At 41.3% G+C, this 16,318-nt stretch overlaps 1 protein-coding gene across 4 annotated transcripts; it reads left to right on the forward strand.

Moving 5' to 3' along the window:
* The first annotated feature begins 234 nt into the window (after window positions 1–234).
* LOC146700720 (tubulin-specific chaperone cofactor E-like protein) lies at window positions 235–16,318 on the forward strand. 4 transcript variants are annotated; one of them, XM_085470937.1, is made up of 9 exons: window positions 235–318; window positions 1,363–1,432; window positions 3,938–4,083; window positions 4,239–4,378; window positions 5,691–5,872; window positions 7,223–7,479; window positions 7,607–7,733; window positions 7,829–7,945; window positions 12,893–16,318. In XM_085470937.1, exons 3-9 carry the CDS (start codon window positions 3,948–3,950, stop codon window positions 13,233–13,235), a joined length of 1,302 nt encoding a protein of 433 aa, XP_085327063.1. In that variant the 5' UTR covers window positions 235–318; window positions 1,363–1,432; window positions 3,938–3,947; the 3' UTR covers window positions 13,236–16,318. The 4 variants fall into 4 exon arrangements, with proteins under 4 accessions (XP_085327063.1, XP_085327065.1, XP_085327064.1 ...); XM_085470939.1 differs by having other exon boundaries at window positions 246–318; window positions 1,366–1,432; XM_085470938.1 differs by lacking the exon at window positions 235–318 and adding an exon at window positions 325–405.

Below are 16,318 nucleotides of genomic sequence, written 5' to 3' on the forward strand. Positions count from 1 at the left end.
TTTTAAAAAACTGCCCGTAATCAGTAAACAAAAACAATTGTCCGTTAAAGTAACCAGCTACAAAAAAAATCGTAAAAAAAGACTCGCTAAAAAATAAATAAAATAAAATAATAATAAGTTAATCCTTAGCATGTATTCTTAGCTCCGTTCCGTTTTAAAGAAAATAACCCAGTATGAAGCAATTCTCGTATGAAGACGAGAGGGAAAAAAACAGATATTTAAACTACGTAACTTCCGGTAGAGTGGGCGTGGTTTAAGCTGTCAACTAACCGAAGAACAACAAAAACAACCCAACCGCAGAGGGGGGTTCTGCCAAAGGTGAGTTCTGCACTCTCAAAAATGTACCGTATCAGGTGCCAAATGGAGCACGCGCAGCGACCCGTGTCGCTAAGTTTGGAGGCCCAGGTAGAGAGTTTGATCCAACACTCAAAGAAATGTTTTTACCGATTTGAATTTACAGCCAACGTGTTGCACGCTTTTTGGAGGTAGGCAGTAGTGTCGTTGGCTCGTGCTGTGCTAAAATGTTCAAACACACCAGGTTGCACTGTTACAATCTCAGCTTCCAGTTTATTATCCTTAAGCTAGCGACATCATACAGCTAGGCCTCCGTCTGAGCAGTCAGCCCCCCACCCCACGAAGCGACGCTCGTTATCTGACTGTAACACCGTTTCCCCGGACCCTGTTAAAAATATATCTGTTTAAAATAGCTTCGCGTATCAGCAACTGTGTGCAAGGTTTACAGTAAGACTTTTGACCTTTTTATGACTCTTTGTGGGTTGACGTTCATTTCGGGTAGCATTAATCCATTTCGTTGTTTTGTTATTTTCTGAAAAACGTCATCTTTATTGACGGTTTGGTAGCATTGCAGGTTGAACTTCACCGCTGTGAGCAGTAGCGAGCAGCTGATAATGTTTAACTTTTTATACATTACAAAATCTAACTTCCTGCCCATTGTGTACGCCGAACTGAGCAAATGGTGCTGAAGAAACATTTGAAACAAAAAGATTCCAGAAAAAAGTAACAAATTATAACAGGGGTTTAAAAGTGTGTGTTTAAACTGTATAAAACAATGACCTCAGGTTAGTCATGACATATGTCCATTAGAACTTTTTCATTTCAGTGCATGGCTTCAGGGCTTGGCTGCTCCCCAGTTATACCACATAAACAGTTGTTTTCGTCTCAAGCACCCAACTGTCAGCTTACCTTTCCTTTGTTTGTCACATAAATGCAAGTTTCACCACCTTTGATGTGGTGTCAACTCTGTCTTTCTTTGCATTTTTTTTTCACGTATTCTGGTTATTTTACGGCTGCAAGCTTAAAAATAAGTTTTCCCTGCTTATGTTTCTCGTCATTTTCTCACAGCAGGGACCGAGGCATGTGATCTGATGTGGTGTTGAAAACAATCTTTCCTTTGGTCTCTGCTACATCAGAGGTAAGAATCAGGTGGGATCTGTGTAATGAGAAACGATCTATGACAGAAACATCAGACAGAGTCCGGATGAAACACTCAGTCTTTTGACAAACACACTTCAGGTGGGCTCAGTTTAAGATGATCAGACTCCGTTTGTCTGAAACTGATAGGGCTGATCGGGGTTAAAGTGAGGCTGTTGAGTGCAAGGTGGACAGGCAGGGTCGAGAATGTATGTTATTGTGATGTATGATTACCAGTTATTGAGCCTGCCTGGAGGGGTTTTTTGTCTATGGATTCTAAACCAATCCACACATTGAAAAAGCTACATTTTCTCTGGATTGAGTTATACAATTACTCATCAGATTAATCATTTTACAGCAAAAATGGCAACAGAAATTGTAATCATAGCAGAAAATGGGTTTCAGTAGGAACAGGTGGCTTCGCTGACAACTGTGCACCTGCTCTCCTCAGTGCTGCTGTGCCTCTCACGTTTCAGCTGTCTGTGACTTGTAGGTTATTCTGTGATGTTCGTGGGTTGTTTTTAGACCTTTTTTTTTATTTTTTATCTTTTAACACCTGCACAGAAAAAGGTAAAACATAGACAAGAAGTGTCAGCCAGCAGGAGGAGCAGGACTAAAGTTTGAGGTGGTTAAAGTGGAAGTCAGTGGTAGCACATTTGTGTCCCTTTGTTTAGCACTTTGAATGAAGGACAACCCAACACTATGGGGAAAATGCCATGCACAGGCACTGGTTGGCCATAACAGGATTTGGAGCAATCACAAGTGATTAATCAATGTTCATACCCCGAGTAATCCTTATGTGCTAAATCTACACCATAGGTACGTCATAATTATATACCCTTATGAAACTCTGTTGTAACTACATTTCGGCGTGGTGTCAGCCACTTGTCTACAGGCTCAAGATTCAAGAAATCTAATTTGAGCTTTCGAATCACATGCAATTACAAAGTAGAACTGATTTTTTTTATTCAATATGAGCCGCAATTAGTGATTGATCTGTGAACTTGTCAGTAAAGTGCTTACTGAGGTGGAACAATGACTGTGGAACCACTGCTATCGCCCCCTGGTGACCATTTAAAAGACAGCAGGCTTAAAGCACGTCCACCAAGCATAGGCAATTTTCCCCAAGGGTCCATATGAGAAACTGGGAGTGCTGTGGAAGGCGGCACCAATTAGGTAAACTCAGTATTTAATTTCATCTCTTTCTGAACTTATTGGTGAAACCTTGCACAACATTTTCAGATTCTCATGTGAACTTGTGGAGAAAATTAATTGCCCACCACTGCACATGGCCTTCCTGTTAGCTACAGGCCACTAATACCTATAGGTAAGGGGTGGGGAACTCCCACAGCTGATTTAAATCGCTAAATTACCTCCTCAATATGTCTTGAAGTTCTCCAGAGGCCTGGCAATGAACTAATCATTGGATTCGGGTGTGCTGACCCAGGGTGTTATCTAAAACCTGCAGGACACCAGCCCTTGAGTCCTGTAGTTCCCCCACCCCTGTTATAGGTGATAGAAAGGTGATTTTTTTTTTTTGTGTACAAAATACTTGAAACTCTAAAATGCTTCAGGGAAGCTGCCACTATAGTTCTAATAGTTTTGCTGGTGGAACTAGTTCACCTGGTTCCACTGTTGTCATGTTTCTGAAAATGCTCACTCAATTTGTTTTGCATATGTGGGCTTTGAATGACAAATGTCCAGAGTAGAGAGCGCTTTATGCTTCTCCAGCTTCTTTCACAAATGCAGTTTCAGATGTCAGCTTAGACCTTTCCTGTAGGTAAATTATTTAATCCACATGGTCACTCTGAGCTGTGTATAAGGAGCATTTTCATAGTGCCGAAGATTTTTTGGACAGTCACTGTGAGAGATGAGCTGTACTGTGCTTTGAGTACATTGCACCAAAAGTATGTTTGTTTGTGGAGAATGTCAGCATAGGTGAAAACAGAAGCAGATGCTAACAAATGAAAAGCTTATCCTAATGTTTTTCTTCATTTATACAGGATTTTTATTAACAGCTACAAAATCTGCAAAAAAGTGATAAAAAGAAAAATGGAAACAAATTGAGGGGAAAAAAGAAGAAAATCTGGAAAAGTAGACTCTGGGAGGTGACTGTGCCCATAAAGCACTGTGTGAGATTAGAACTTTAGAATTAGATCACCACGCCTGCTAAACGTACGTCCCATTCTAAATTCCTTAACAGACATCAGCCCCAAAAATCCAACACTGAGAATTCTCTAAACACCACGTTAGACATGCAGGTTACATGCAAATTAAGCAATACAATTTTGACACTTAAAGACCTAAAACTTCAGTAGGGTCACATATGTTTTGGGAGGAAACTTGATTTTCATACACATTGTGATAAACAGTGTAAAATATCTCCAGCTTTATCCTTTAAAAGACATATGTAACAGCTGTCCTGATGTAATTGTCATGTTTCCATAGCATATCTTAAAAGCGTCTTTTTTTTCCCCTTTGGTCTCTTACATGGATACCTGTTCAGGACTTGAGCCATGGAGTCCTCTGATGAAGATGAGGTGCGCACCTTTGTTCAAGTCCTCAGTGAGAAGTATAACCCTGAGAATTTCCCCTATGGCCAAGGCGTAGGAGTGGTTGTTCTGCCCAGGCCTCCAGGATCCCCTGTCAAAGGTGAGAGATGACAGAGCGAGCTATTTCAGGGTTGTGATGATGCCACGTGAGCAGTGTATCACTTGTGATAAGTTCAGCCCGGCATATCTGCCTTTTTATTTGGAGTGTTGAGCTGTGAATGAGGCTCTGAACTGACTCGAGTTTCCTGTTTGCAGATCGTCTCTTCTTGCCCAGCGCACTGGTTCTGAATGACAGTGGAATCAGTAAAGCCGGCGACAGGCAAGACATCGCTGCTTCCTGCGCCCACGTGGTAGAGCTCGACCTGTCCCACAATCAGCTGAATGACTGGGGAGAGGTGGGGGTCTTGGAGTTTTAATTGAACTTAATAAGGTTTTTCATAAAAGCAGAGCCATCTGGCTTTTGTTCAAGACAATTTAGTTGGAGTGCTGTCTGTATGCTACCATGTCAGCAGTTAAAAAGGGCTTAAATGGACACTAGTAAATGCTAGTCATAGGTTTATAAGATTAAGGTCTTTGTTTTGATGGTTATTTTAGTGTAATAAAAAATGAATACAACACATACAGATAAAAAAAATAGAAGTTAATCTCTCTTTATTGTTAGTAAGGATGCAAGCCTGGGATGTCAAACTCCTTTTACATTGTGGGCCACAAACAACCCACTTTGGTCTTGAGCGGGCTGAACCAGTAAAACTTCCCTTTCTGTCAGTAATAAGAAGTTTAACCACACTTTATTACTTTATTACTTTGGCATAGTATGAATGGCTGTGGGGGAGGTGTTTATCAGGAGGAAAAGCTGTAAAACTTAATACAGTTGAAAGTCCAAAAATGTATGCCCTCCTTCTCATTTTCCAAAGCCATCCAGTTGGCCAGTTTGGAGTCTTTGCCGGGCCGATTGTGCCCCCGGACTTTATGTTTGTAAGTTAACTGGAAAGCATGTAGATTTTTAGATGGTTATTCACTGATTCCATCTAGCCTCCATTCATCATCATTCTTTTCTTTTTGTTTGTTTGCATATGTACTGTTAATAATTAAGTTCTTAAGGTTGGGTTGTGCTGTTATTCAGCCGAGTGATACCGTGATGAGGGCTGTAGGCACAGTTCCCTTCTGCTGTGCCAGCTGGAACACCTGGTACCTCTCAGGTTAACTGGAGTACTCATTTATTAATAAGCAGGGTTGGATACATTTTTTTGTATGAACCAATAAATACATACACCACATATTCATTTAATATAATAATCTCTTCTTCTGTCATTCACATGGGTTTAGCATTAAGTATTTTATTTGCCATCTAGAAGCCAAAGAGTGAAAACAAGTCAATGTGAAACTAAACCAGACGCTACTGATGTGGATTAATTATCAGCTTTTTAAACAGAATGAAGGAAAATGTGAACACGGTACAGAAACACTTTAAAAATATGCCTGTTCAAGACTATCTATGGGTTGTATTTAAAGATGGATGACTCGGAACTTACCTAGAATTTAAACCGCTGTATCTCATTATACAGCTTATTTATGTGTACTAGAGTTATCTAGCTAATCAACAAGCTCTGAAAATAATGGTTTTCAAAGTAAAAGTGTTTTGAAAAGTTCTGTAACTTGTTTCTTCTTTTTCTTTGTTCTGTGTCCTGATGCTCCTGGTTTTGCCAGATCGGCACCATCGTTTCCAGCATCCCACACCTGGACTTCCTCAATCTGAGCATGAACCCGCTAAGCGGCGTGCAGCTGGAGCCGAACATGGCAGAGGTTTTTTCCAGGGTCCGACGACTGGTCCTCATTAATACACAAGTCAGCTGGGACACTGTTCACACACTCACGCAGCACACACCAGAGTAAGTGACAAAGCATGGAAAAAGGTTTTATGTTCTTTTATGTGTGGCAATGAGAGAATTTGTATATTTTTGTCTAAGCGTCTGCATATATAGAGATTTACAATGTTTTCAGAGTTCTCTCTGCAGTCCTGTGAAAAACTAAGTACACCCCTACTGCTTCCATGGGAGGTGTGAGAATAAGTAGCAGCCAGTTGCTAATGGGACACATTTAACTCAACAAATGTGAGCACCTCTGAAAAAGCAGACGTTTTGGTAGCCTACTGCTAAGGGGATGTCTGAGCAAATTCACTCCAGACTGAGCAATACTCAGAGAAACTGATAAAAGCCCAACAGCTACATCTCAGACTCTACAGCCCTCAATTAGTGTGTAAAATTGGAAAGTTCGTGACAACACAATTTTTTTTTTTTTAAACTGAACTTGTTAGTAAGGGTTTCCAGGCTTCTTCACTCTAAAACAAACATGGCAGGAATGTTTAGGTTTGCTGAAGTTGACAAAACTACAACAGAATGACTGAAAAAGAAAACAATGAACATGTTTCAATGACCCAGTCAAAGTCCAGAACTCAACCAAGCTGTTGGGAGATGTGTATTAAAGAATGCCCACAGACCTCAATGTTGTAAAGAAGAGTGTGCCAGTAGTCCTCCAGTGATGTGAGAGATGACTCTTAAAAACAATTGCCTCACATAATTGTTGCTAATGTGGCTCTACAAGCTACTGAGTCATAATGAATCACTTAGTTTTTTGTGCCACTCTGACCACTCAGAGTTGCTCAGAACATTAGCGAGCAGATTAGTGATGCGTTCCTCCTTTATCTTGAGCACACAGATGTAGACTCAACAGGAATTCCAGGAAGTTATGCCCCACCTTGCCATGTTTAGGGAGGTTGGGTTGACGCATGAGGAGTAATGGTTGGTTGGTTTAGCCACAAAAGAAGAAATCTTTTCAATTTTCGTCAACAAGCCAGGGCTGTGCCAGTTCCAATCAGCAGGAGCCTCGCTATCATGGCTCTGAATAGGTAGATGTCTTCAACGTCCTCCAATGTGAGTGTTGCCAGGCTCGTTCCACTGAAAGGCTGTCGTGTATCTGCAGCAAATGTTCCGACGATCAGGCTCCCCCGCGCCCAGGTTTCTCGTCGAGAGGGTGTCAGTAGTGTTTAATATAATTCAGTCCAGTTTTATTTGTTGTAAACAGGGTAGAGAACTCAGAACATATGGTGACAATTGGAAACACGATAACAGCTGCCTTATTCTTTTGAAGAATCAAAAGCACCTTAATGCATATTACACAGATTATACAAAGAATCTTTGATGTCCTCAAAAATGCCAGTTTCCTTGCACCTCATCTTCCAGGCTGGAGGAGCTCTTCCTGTGTCTGAACGGCTACAACAGCGTGTCAGAGTCCCAGACGACATGCCCGTCGCTACGCCTGCTGCAGATTACAGATAACCAGCTGCAGGATTGGGCAGAAGTGAGGAAGTTTGGGCTGCTGTACCCCAGTCTGAGCACACTGGTGCTGGCCAATAACAGCGTGGACTCTGTGGGAGACACCAAGGAGACACTGGAGCACCTCTTCTCCAACCTGCGTAGCATCAACCTCAACAATTCAGGTCGGAGTCCTAAAAGTCTTTTAATCTGTCTGTATTCAGTGCAAGATGTGAACAAATAGCCCTATAACTCATTATGTTTATTATTATTATTATTGTTGTTGTTGTTGTTGTTGTTGTTGTTATTCAGGTCTTAGTAAATGGATCGACATTGAAAGGCTGAATTTCTTTCCCAAACTGGTGGAGGTCAAAGCAAAGGGAATCCCTTTACTGCAGTCTTACAGCACCGAGGAGAGACGTAGCCTCCTTTTAGCACAGTAAGTCTGAAGCTGTGTGCTTGTTTGTTCAGTAACTTCATCATCGAAATACTCATTGAGCACTTTTAACACCCGACTGCTGCACCTGCCCTCAGGCTGCCCTCCGTAATGGTGCTGAACGGGGGTGCCGTGTCTAATGGTGAGAGAGAGGATGCTGAGAGGTTCTTCATCAGATACTACCAGGACTGTCCAGAGCAGGAGCGTCCCGAGAGGTGGAGCATCATCCACACATACATTTTTCACTGCACACATAATCATAGTGAATAAGTTTACTCATGGATAATAATAATAATTCAAAGCTGCGGCTGACCGCTGACGCTGTAGTAACTAGTAGAAGTGGACGAGGAATAATATGTAGTCTCAAAAAGACACTTTGCATATGCAGTGGTGCTGATGGCCAGCTAAGATGCGTGGGTAGAAGTTGGCGTTAGGCAACTGTGTGAATTGTGAATTTATCGTTAAATAAAATTAGCCATTAGCTTTATTTCTTCTTTTTTACTTTTTGAGGGGTTTCTTTGGATCATTTAAGTTTGTTAACTTAGTGATCTGCATCCTAAAACAAGGTAGAAAATTAACATGTAACTAAATTTCAAAGGCACACACTCTCCAGATGGAAAGGATCATTTGTAGCCAGTGTTTTGAGAAACTGTCCTACTTTGGCAAATCGTCCTACCCATATTATAATTTGACGGCGACTTGTGACTAATACAAACCATAACCATAAGAAATATTCACAATGGGTTAAAAAAATGATGTAAATTTGGGGTTTGTGTTACGTGTATGCGCAGAAACAACAGGTGGGATGGTTTGTGAGGTAGGATAGATTCCCAGAACACCGGTTCTCATTTCGTGGCCATATTTCAGCAACAGGTTTTGTACAAAAAAAGTCTAAAACTCAGAGATATTCAGTTAAACAATCTTCTTCTTTCAGATGTTTTCTTTAGGGGTCATCACCCTCTAACCCTATCCCTAGCGTCCTCCTCTGCATGTGCTTCTTCACTATATCGATGAACTTTCTGTGAGGTCTTCCTCTCTTCCTCCTCCCTGGCAGCTCAATATTTAGCATCATTTGTCCAATGTATCCACTCTCTCTTCTCTCCCAAACTATCTGAGCCTCGCCTCTCTACCTTTATCTCCAAACTGCTGAACTTGAGCTGTCCCTCTGACATCCTCGTTTTTAATCATTTCCATTTTGGTCACTACCAGTGAAAACCTGAGCATCTTCAGCTCTGCCTGCTGTCTTTTTTTCAGTGCTACTGTCTCCAAGCCATACATTATAGCAGCTCTCGGTACCATCTTAAAACCCTGTCCACTCCACCCCTGACTGCACTTTGTTTTCTTGTGCACTGTCTTGCTTTGGATGGTTGAGCCTGGTTCTGCCAGAGGTTTTTTTTCCTCTTAAAAGGGAGTTTTTCCTCCCCACTGTCCCACAAGTGCTTGCTCATAGTGGGTGATATGATTGTTGGGGTTTTCTCTGTATTGTTGTAGGAACTTTACCTTACGATATAAAGCTTCTTGAGTGTTCGACTGTTGTTGTGATTTGGTGCTATATAAATAAAACTGAACTGAATTGAATGTAGCTGAGTTTAAACCATTGCGAAGAAGAATCAGTGTTGGTCAGATTTTACTGAAGTTTTTATCAAAGTCACATTTATCGATTTGCGGGCAGTAACCCTTGAGCGGTGATGGATTGTGAGCCTGATGAGCTACTACAGCACTGACATCTTTTGGCTTGAGAAAATAGCTAACATGATAAATTAAAAAATATATTGTGTAGCATTATGTTGATCAATAAATTGTTGTTGTTTTTTTCAGCTCTAAAATTTACATCAGATTGTTTTCATTGCTTCATTACAACATTCCGATGAGACATTTAGAGTAAAATTCATATTGAAAGTCTTCACTAAATACCTTAAATATGGAGCACAAGGCGCCAGCACTGGCTTTCAATTGGAAAGCTAAGCGGCATTTACGTTTGCATTATATTCATATGGGAACACCTGCTGATTCACAACATTAGCAACCAATCTCCATCCCTGTCCTCAGTTTGGGTCCAGCACACTATATGTTGTTTTTTTTTGCGGGGGGAGGTTGAAAGCCTTCCTCGGGGGGGCTCGCAGGGGTGAAATAATTCACCAACTGCATTCCACTTAACCTCAGCAGAATGTTGGGGAGGGATTTCTGGAGGAAGGTGTAGTCCCTGACTGGGGGAAACTAACCTTTGGGAGACAATGCCACCACTCTCTCCCTGCTCAATGAGTCCTTTGTGCTGGGAATTCTCTGATTGGGAAAACTGATACACCAGGTAGCAGGTTGTTTTTTTTATGTATACACCTACTCTGTCAACCTGAAGCCTTAATTTGAGAAATTTGATTTGTTTTCTGATGTCACATGAGCTGTCACAGCACTCCTGGCTATAAATTATTTTATTACCTGTGGCAGAACTTGTTTGTCCATCAGGAGCAGTTAATAGTTATTTTATTTCTATGTCAAACACATTCATTGCCATCTAAAAACTTCATTTTCTTTGTGTTCAGCTTCATCGCTCTGATTTTATTTTTGTCCATCAAGCGTTGCGTTTGCGGTGTTGGTTTGGGAGGGGTTCGGTGTAGGTCCAGGGTCGGGTATAACCGTGACTGTGCATGTGCATGCGGGCGTTATCGGGGTGTCAGACACACTCAGTAGGCAGTGAGCGCACAGCTATCCCCTTTCCTTTCGGATGAGGCTGCGGCCTCGCTACCCCAAGAGATCAGAGCTCTGCAGGTGGGTCACAGCCTCTCAAGTGAACACATCTGACACAGCCTGGCTTTGAGTAACTATAAACGTGTTCTCAAACCATAAACTAGACTAACTGAGATGGATACACCCCAACAATTCCTTGGAAAAAATGGGAAAGGGAAGAAAACAGCACTGGGCAGGAAGGATTAGTGGCGAGAAAGAGTAGAGGCAAGGGTTAAAAAAGAAACCAGAGAGTCGGCGTATCCGGTGAAGTTAGCAGTTAGTGGGTCTAAACAGAGCCACAGTCTCAGGGAAAGACGTGGGAAAATTTACATTTTAACTTTTTGAGGTGCTCATACGTTCAAGTAAATAACTGGAGAAATGTGAGAATGAGTCGATGAAATGCCAAAACAGGAGAGCTCAGCTACATGGTGTCTCTTGGCTTCACAGTCTTGTAATTTCCTCCGCAGGAATCAAAGAATGCCAAAATGACAGTTGGAATGTCGGCTTCTTATCACCTGCAGCATTGTTTGCCCCATTATACCATGCTTACCACCTTAAATGAAGCCTCTTTGGTAAATGGCTTCTCTTAGAATGGCACTTTGTGCACTGTGGCCTTAGTGGAGAATTCCCAGGGTGGACTGCAAGTTTGGCCAGAAAATCCCAGGGCCAGGGCAGCGGCTTTGTGGAGGAGTTTTGGGGAGGGAAGTGAAATTGCTTTGATTGGCCCAGCTGTTACAGTAGCTTTGAAAGCACAGGCCTTTTCTCCTGGATTTTATTTAATCGTTCCTGGGGCCTTATCTCGAACACGCATTCCCCTGAGATGGCTGAGAGCTTTCTCACGGCAAGCAAGTGGCAGACAACTCGGTGTTTCTCTGCCTCTTAAACACTCATAGCTTGTTTCCATAACCCTGAGTTTAAAGTCTTTTTAAAAAAATCTGAAATATCTTAAATATACTTGCTGTTTCTATTTCACACCTGTACTTCATCTAAGAAGGAAAAAAAGAGGATGTATAACCTGTGAGTCTGAAAAGTGAAGCCAGTGTTGAACAGCCTTTTACCTGCATTCTTCATAACAGCCAGCAGAGGGCACAAAGAGAAGTCTTGTCCTATACAAGTCTATAAGAAGATTGCCCTGCTTTTAACTTGATTCGTGACCTCATGAAGCATTTTCACAATGACTTTATCATCTCTGTCTTTAGTTTTAAGTGTTATTTTGTACAGCTTGTTGTTAAATTTCTAGATTTTGATTCCATTTAGAGTAAATCAGTGCTAAAACACAGTGTGATTGTGACATCAGAGGGCAGGGTGGAGCCGTAGACCAAGCTGCTCTTTGAATGTCGAAATGAAGCCTACATCCTATCATTAGTACAGGGTGTATGTTATTTACCATAGCAACAATGGGGGGGGGGAGGCAAAGAGACACTGTGGTCTACCTTAAAAATGCCATTATGTGTTATCATGATTATTTGGGCAAATATTTTTCCATATATTTGTAGAATAACATGCAGGCATGTCTGACAAACTCATTTTTCAGTTAGTTTTGGCAAATATTCAAAAATTATATGCATATAATGAGCTAGTTAGCGGTTAGCATACCCTGGAAAATCCTCCTTTCTGAAACTTAGAATGGGTGCATTTATAAAAGGGTCTTAATGTTTTATTCAGAATGACCTGAACTGAGTGGATGAATTCAGCAGGAAAGTGTTTCTAGAGGCCAAGCCTGAGGGCTGTTTTCCCATAGACTCTTATAGTACCAGTCTGTTTGCAGTCATAGATATCACTACCTCCTTGCAATTATAAAAAAATAAAGATTTAAGGGGTTTTTCACACCTGCACTGTTTAGGCCGTGTAAATCAAATTCTGGTCTTTTTTTATTTAATTTATAGTCAGAACATAATCTGACCTCCATCCAACCCCAACTACCAGGTGTGCGCTGCTAGTTTGAGATAAATGCCTCCTCGTAGTCAGATGTGCTTTGCATCCTAGGATGCGGCAGAAGACCATACACATGCAGAGAGCTCAAACTGTAGCAGCTAGCTGTGGAATAAACCAAAGGTCCAGAAGACAGCATTTCCCTTCATTGGCCAATAAGCAGAATGCCTGCTCTGCCACGGTTTGTGGTGATGCATTTTTGGTTGACTTGGAGTTTTCTCTCTGTAAAAAGAAACAAAGCCATGAGTAAAAGCCACAAGTTTACAAATTCATCAGCTGATTAAGACTAAAGAAACTAGAGGTGTTAAAACACCCTGAGATACTTTGCAAGGGCCTCACTTTTCAGAGACTATGTAGTCACTGCCATGTCTGAGAAACACCATACTTTGTGTGGTGGATTTCAAGTGTATGTCTTGTAGGAGTTTGTGTGTCTTTGCTGTATGCTGATGTCATTCAGTTGAGCTGATAACAAATAAAAAAATAACACGAGCTCTGCTTTGTTGCAGGTACCGTATCCTCGTGTCCAAATATGGCCACCTGGCTCCACTGGCTGAGGTAGACCTGAGACCCAGCCTCACCATGGTGGTTGTTCGCTGGGGTGACAGGGTGGAGACAGTCAGCCTCCGTCTGGAGCAAACAGTGGGTGACCTAAAAAAACACCTTAAGGGTCTGCTGCAGCTACCCAATGGGATGAGGCTCTTCTACATCGACCGAGAGATGTGTTCAATGTTTGGACCAGAGGAGCTGAAGTGCGGCACCCGGGCCCTGCATTCCTACGGCATTCGAGACGGGGATGAGATCCTGGTAGTGCCCAGGGACAAAAGCCGCTGCAGCTCCTCGGGTCTTTGAGTCGGGAGGTTCTCCACTTCTGGATGACTTGGATTGGAGGAATTGTAGAAATGATAAATTACTGGATATTACGCTTTTGACTTGAACCCTTTTTTTAGATATCAAAAAAAGGGTGGGTGTTTTGGATGGTAAAGAGGTTTGCTGTCTAAAATCTTGATCACATTTATGCAATAGTACATTTGCACATAGTTGTTCGATATTTACAAAGCCTTGAATTCAAGTCGCACATTTCTATGCTTCATGTGCCTTGAGTTACAAGTGCAGTTTACATCTTATTGATGAAGCATAAAAAAAAAGATCAAAAAGTTCTAGGACTGCTCCCTTAATGGCCGAAAAACCATACCTGACTCGAAATTTGGCCGTTCTCCCCTTCAGGGTCTTCCACATGTGCACCTCTGGATAAATATCAGTCTTGTTATGACCACTTCCACTGGTTCTTCTGTTTGCTGGATATCTTTTGCAGTCAAAACAGCAGTCATTCAGCTTGAATTTAATTTCTGAGAAAACAATGGAAATTGCAGGAAGGCAGAGCTGGTAGACTTGAGAGCCATGTGCCATGCATATGTCATATGTGTTTACAATCCAGGTCCTTCCCCTTGAATATTGTCCATCAAGACATTATAGTAGATCTCATGGTCTTTAATAGTGGACTGGCTGACCTTGGAGGATGCCAAGAACGTGTGGGCATCCTCCTCTCTGCTATTTTTACCTGATGTTGAACTTTTAGGCTTGAAAACTGGACTGTTTGTTGAAAAACTGTTTGTTTAAGCAAGTCCAAAGAAAGGCAAGTGCAGGTGGTAAGAGCGGGCGCATCCAAAGAAAGCCACCGCGCTAACGTGATCGGGATAGGCACAAGAACACAACCTCGAAGGGGAGTTCAGCCAAATTTATATCTGATGTGTTTTTAGATTTTTAGGGGCTGCAGAACATTAAGATCATACTTTCCTTCATACAACTGTCTTTAATTTTTTTTTTAAATTGTTTCCCTTATTATGAATTAAATGCATAAATTGCACACCAATTTTAAAACTAAAATCACCTTATAATTAAAGCATTTGAAGGGTTAAAACAGACCTTCTAATCCCTACTGTTGATATTTCTGCACCAAACTGAGAACGAATTAGTATTTTTAAAGAGCGAATACATTAAAATTAGGAGACAAATATAAATTATACACGATTTCAGATTCAAATTCATTGGATATCAGAAATGCCCTTTCTGAGAATACATTCTGCCACTTTCATTGCACATTGTTCCTCCGTAATGATTACACTTTGATCAGCATTGTCATTTTTCTCCATGTTTCTTTTGTAAAAGATGAATTGATGCCTGTTCGCTATAAACTGGCTGCAGGAGATTTTGTACAGCCTGGGCTAAAATTGTTCCAACCTATTACGTTCTCCAGAAGCAACCATGACGACAAAAATAAATAAATAATAATAATAATCATACTGCAATGATTGCAGCTAATCAGGCTTTAAACGTGGTCTTGATTTTTTTGTAGTGCCAAGGTTTTGTAAATTGGGCACCATCCATATTTGCACTGCATTAAAAAAATTACGTTTTATTTACATTTTCATGATGATGACAGCCTCAAAGCACTGCTCTACTTTTCTAACCATTATTTAAGTGGAGAAGATTTTGTTTTGTTTTGATTTCCTGCAGGAAGAGTTTGTAGATAAGCAGCACATGTAATTCCCTACTTAGACTTTCTCCACGCGATTGTAGTGAAATATCCTGGAATAACCTGCAAGCTGATGCATAAATGCCATGTGTTGGGGGTAACGTGCACGCGCACACCCGCACACACACTCGGATACCTCTCAGTCGAGACGCCCTGGCAGAAAGACGAGACATGTCTGAGGTGAGCTTGGGTCTGGGACAGAGAAAAGAAGGAGTGTTGATGCTCAAGTTACCGCAGGTCTTCTGGCTGTCCTGCGCATGAATGGAGCGCAAGAGCAGCTGAGAAGCGCTGAGGCTCACTCTGTATGGTAACCACACACCAGCTGCTGTGTCACGGACACTTCCGCTGGATTTAAGTTGGAACAGGTTCACCAAACAGCTTCTTGGCCCTCACCGGTCCACCCGAGTCTCTCTCCTTTACATTTCCATCTCACAGACACCCAAACTTTTAGTTTGCGCTGTTTCGCAGGTCCTGGTGTTGTGAGCTTTCAGCAGGAATTTTTCAACCCATCTTATCGCCTGAACATTTATTTTACTTTAGCTGATGAGACTTTGGCTGTTGGTGTCTGCTGTGTTTTACCAGCTGGAGCATTACAGATGTAGTCACTTAAACTATGTGTCATAACAATACTGGTGCATTTTTTTCACGTGTTCGTTGGTAGCAAGTGAAGTTATTTGGAGTTAAGTCATTGTTGCTGTGGTTCTTTCTCTAATTTAGACTCTAATTAGAGCTCCCAGGTCAAAATGCTTCTCTTGAGCGTCCGCAAATAAAGTGTTTTGTTGTGCTTATGCAAGCATGTGAACATGTGCTGGGGTGCACTTGTCCTGCGGCAGGCTCACAGTGCCATCTGGACTGACAGATTTTCTTTGTGTAGTAGATGACTGGAGATCTCTTTGTTTTATTGACTTTTATTAATCTGTATTATGATGAGTGGGCTGTTGAGAAGTGCTGGGATAAGTGTGAGGGGTTTGTTTTGTTTTGTTTGGATCATTGTGAGGTTGGTTTGCACAGTCTCATATGTCTTTGTTTCTTTCAGCATTTCATCATTTGCAAGACGTGTCATTTCAGGGAAACGATGTTGTTTTATGGGCATTTGTAATTTTGACATTTCTAGAATATTAACTGCGCCTGTCACCTTTTTATCTATCCTTCAGTAATACCAAAACAGAGTTTATTTACAGATTTTAAAAAGTAAAAAAAAATTGATGATCTAAAGTTCACTTTGCCTTGTGCTGGTTAGAGTGTGTGGTGTTTAATTTATATTTCGTTTGCTCTCTGTATTGCTTTTCTTCCGTGCACTTTTAATTCTTGTTTGCATTACTGCAATCTTTCTATACCTGTACTGTATAATGGTGCTTTAACTTCTCTTAAATAAAAAAAATAAATACTGATTGTTCCA

The sequence above is a fragment of the Copadichromis virginalis genome, linkage group LG10 (genome assembly GCF_057382275.1).
Source record: "Copadichromis virginalis isolate Kocher_CV1m ecotype Utaka linkage group LG10, C_Virginalis_male_GT1.1, whole genome shotgun sequence".
NCBI classification, from domain to species: Eukaryota; Metazoa; Chordata; class Actinopteri; order Cichliformes; family Cichlidae; genus Copadichromis; species Copadichromis virginalis.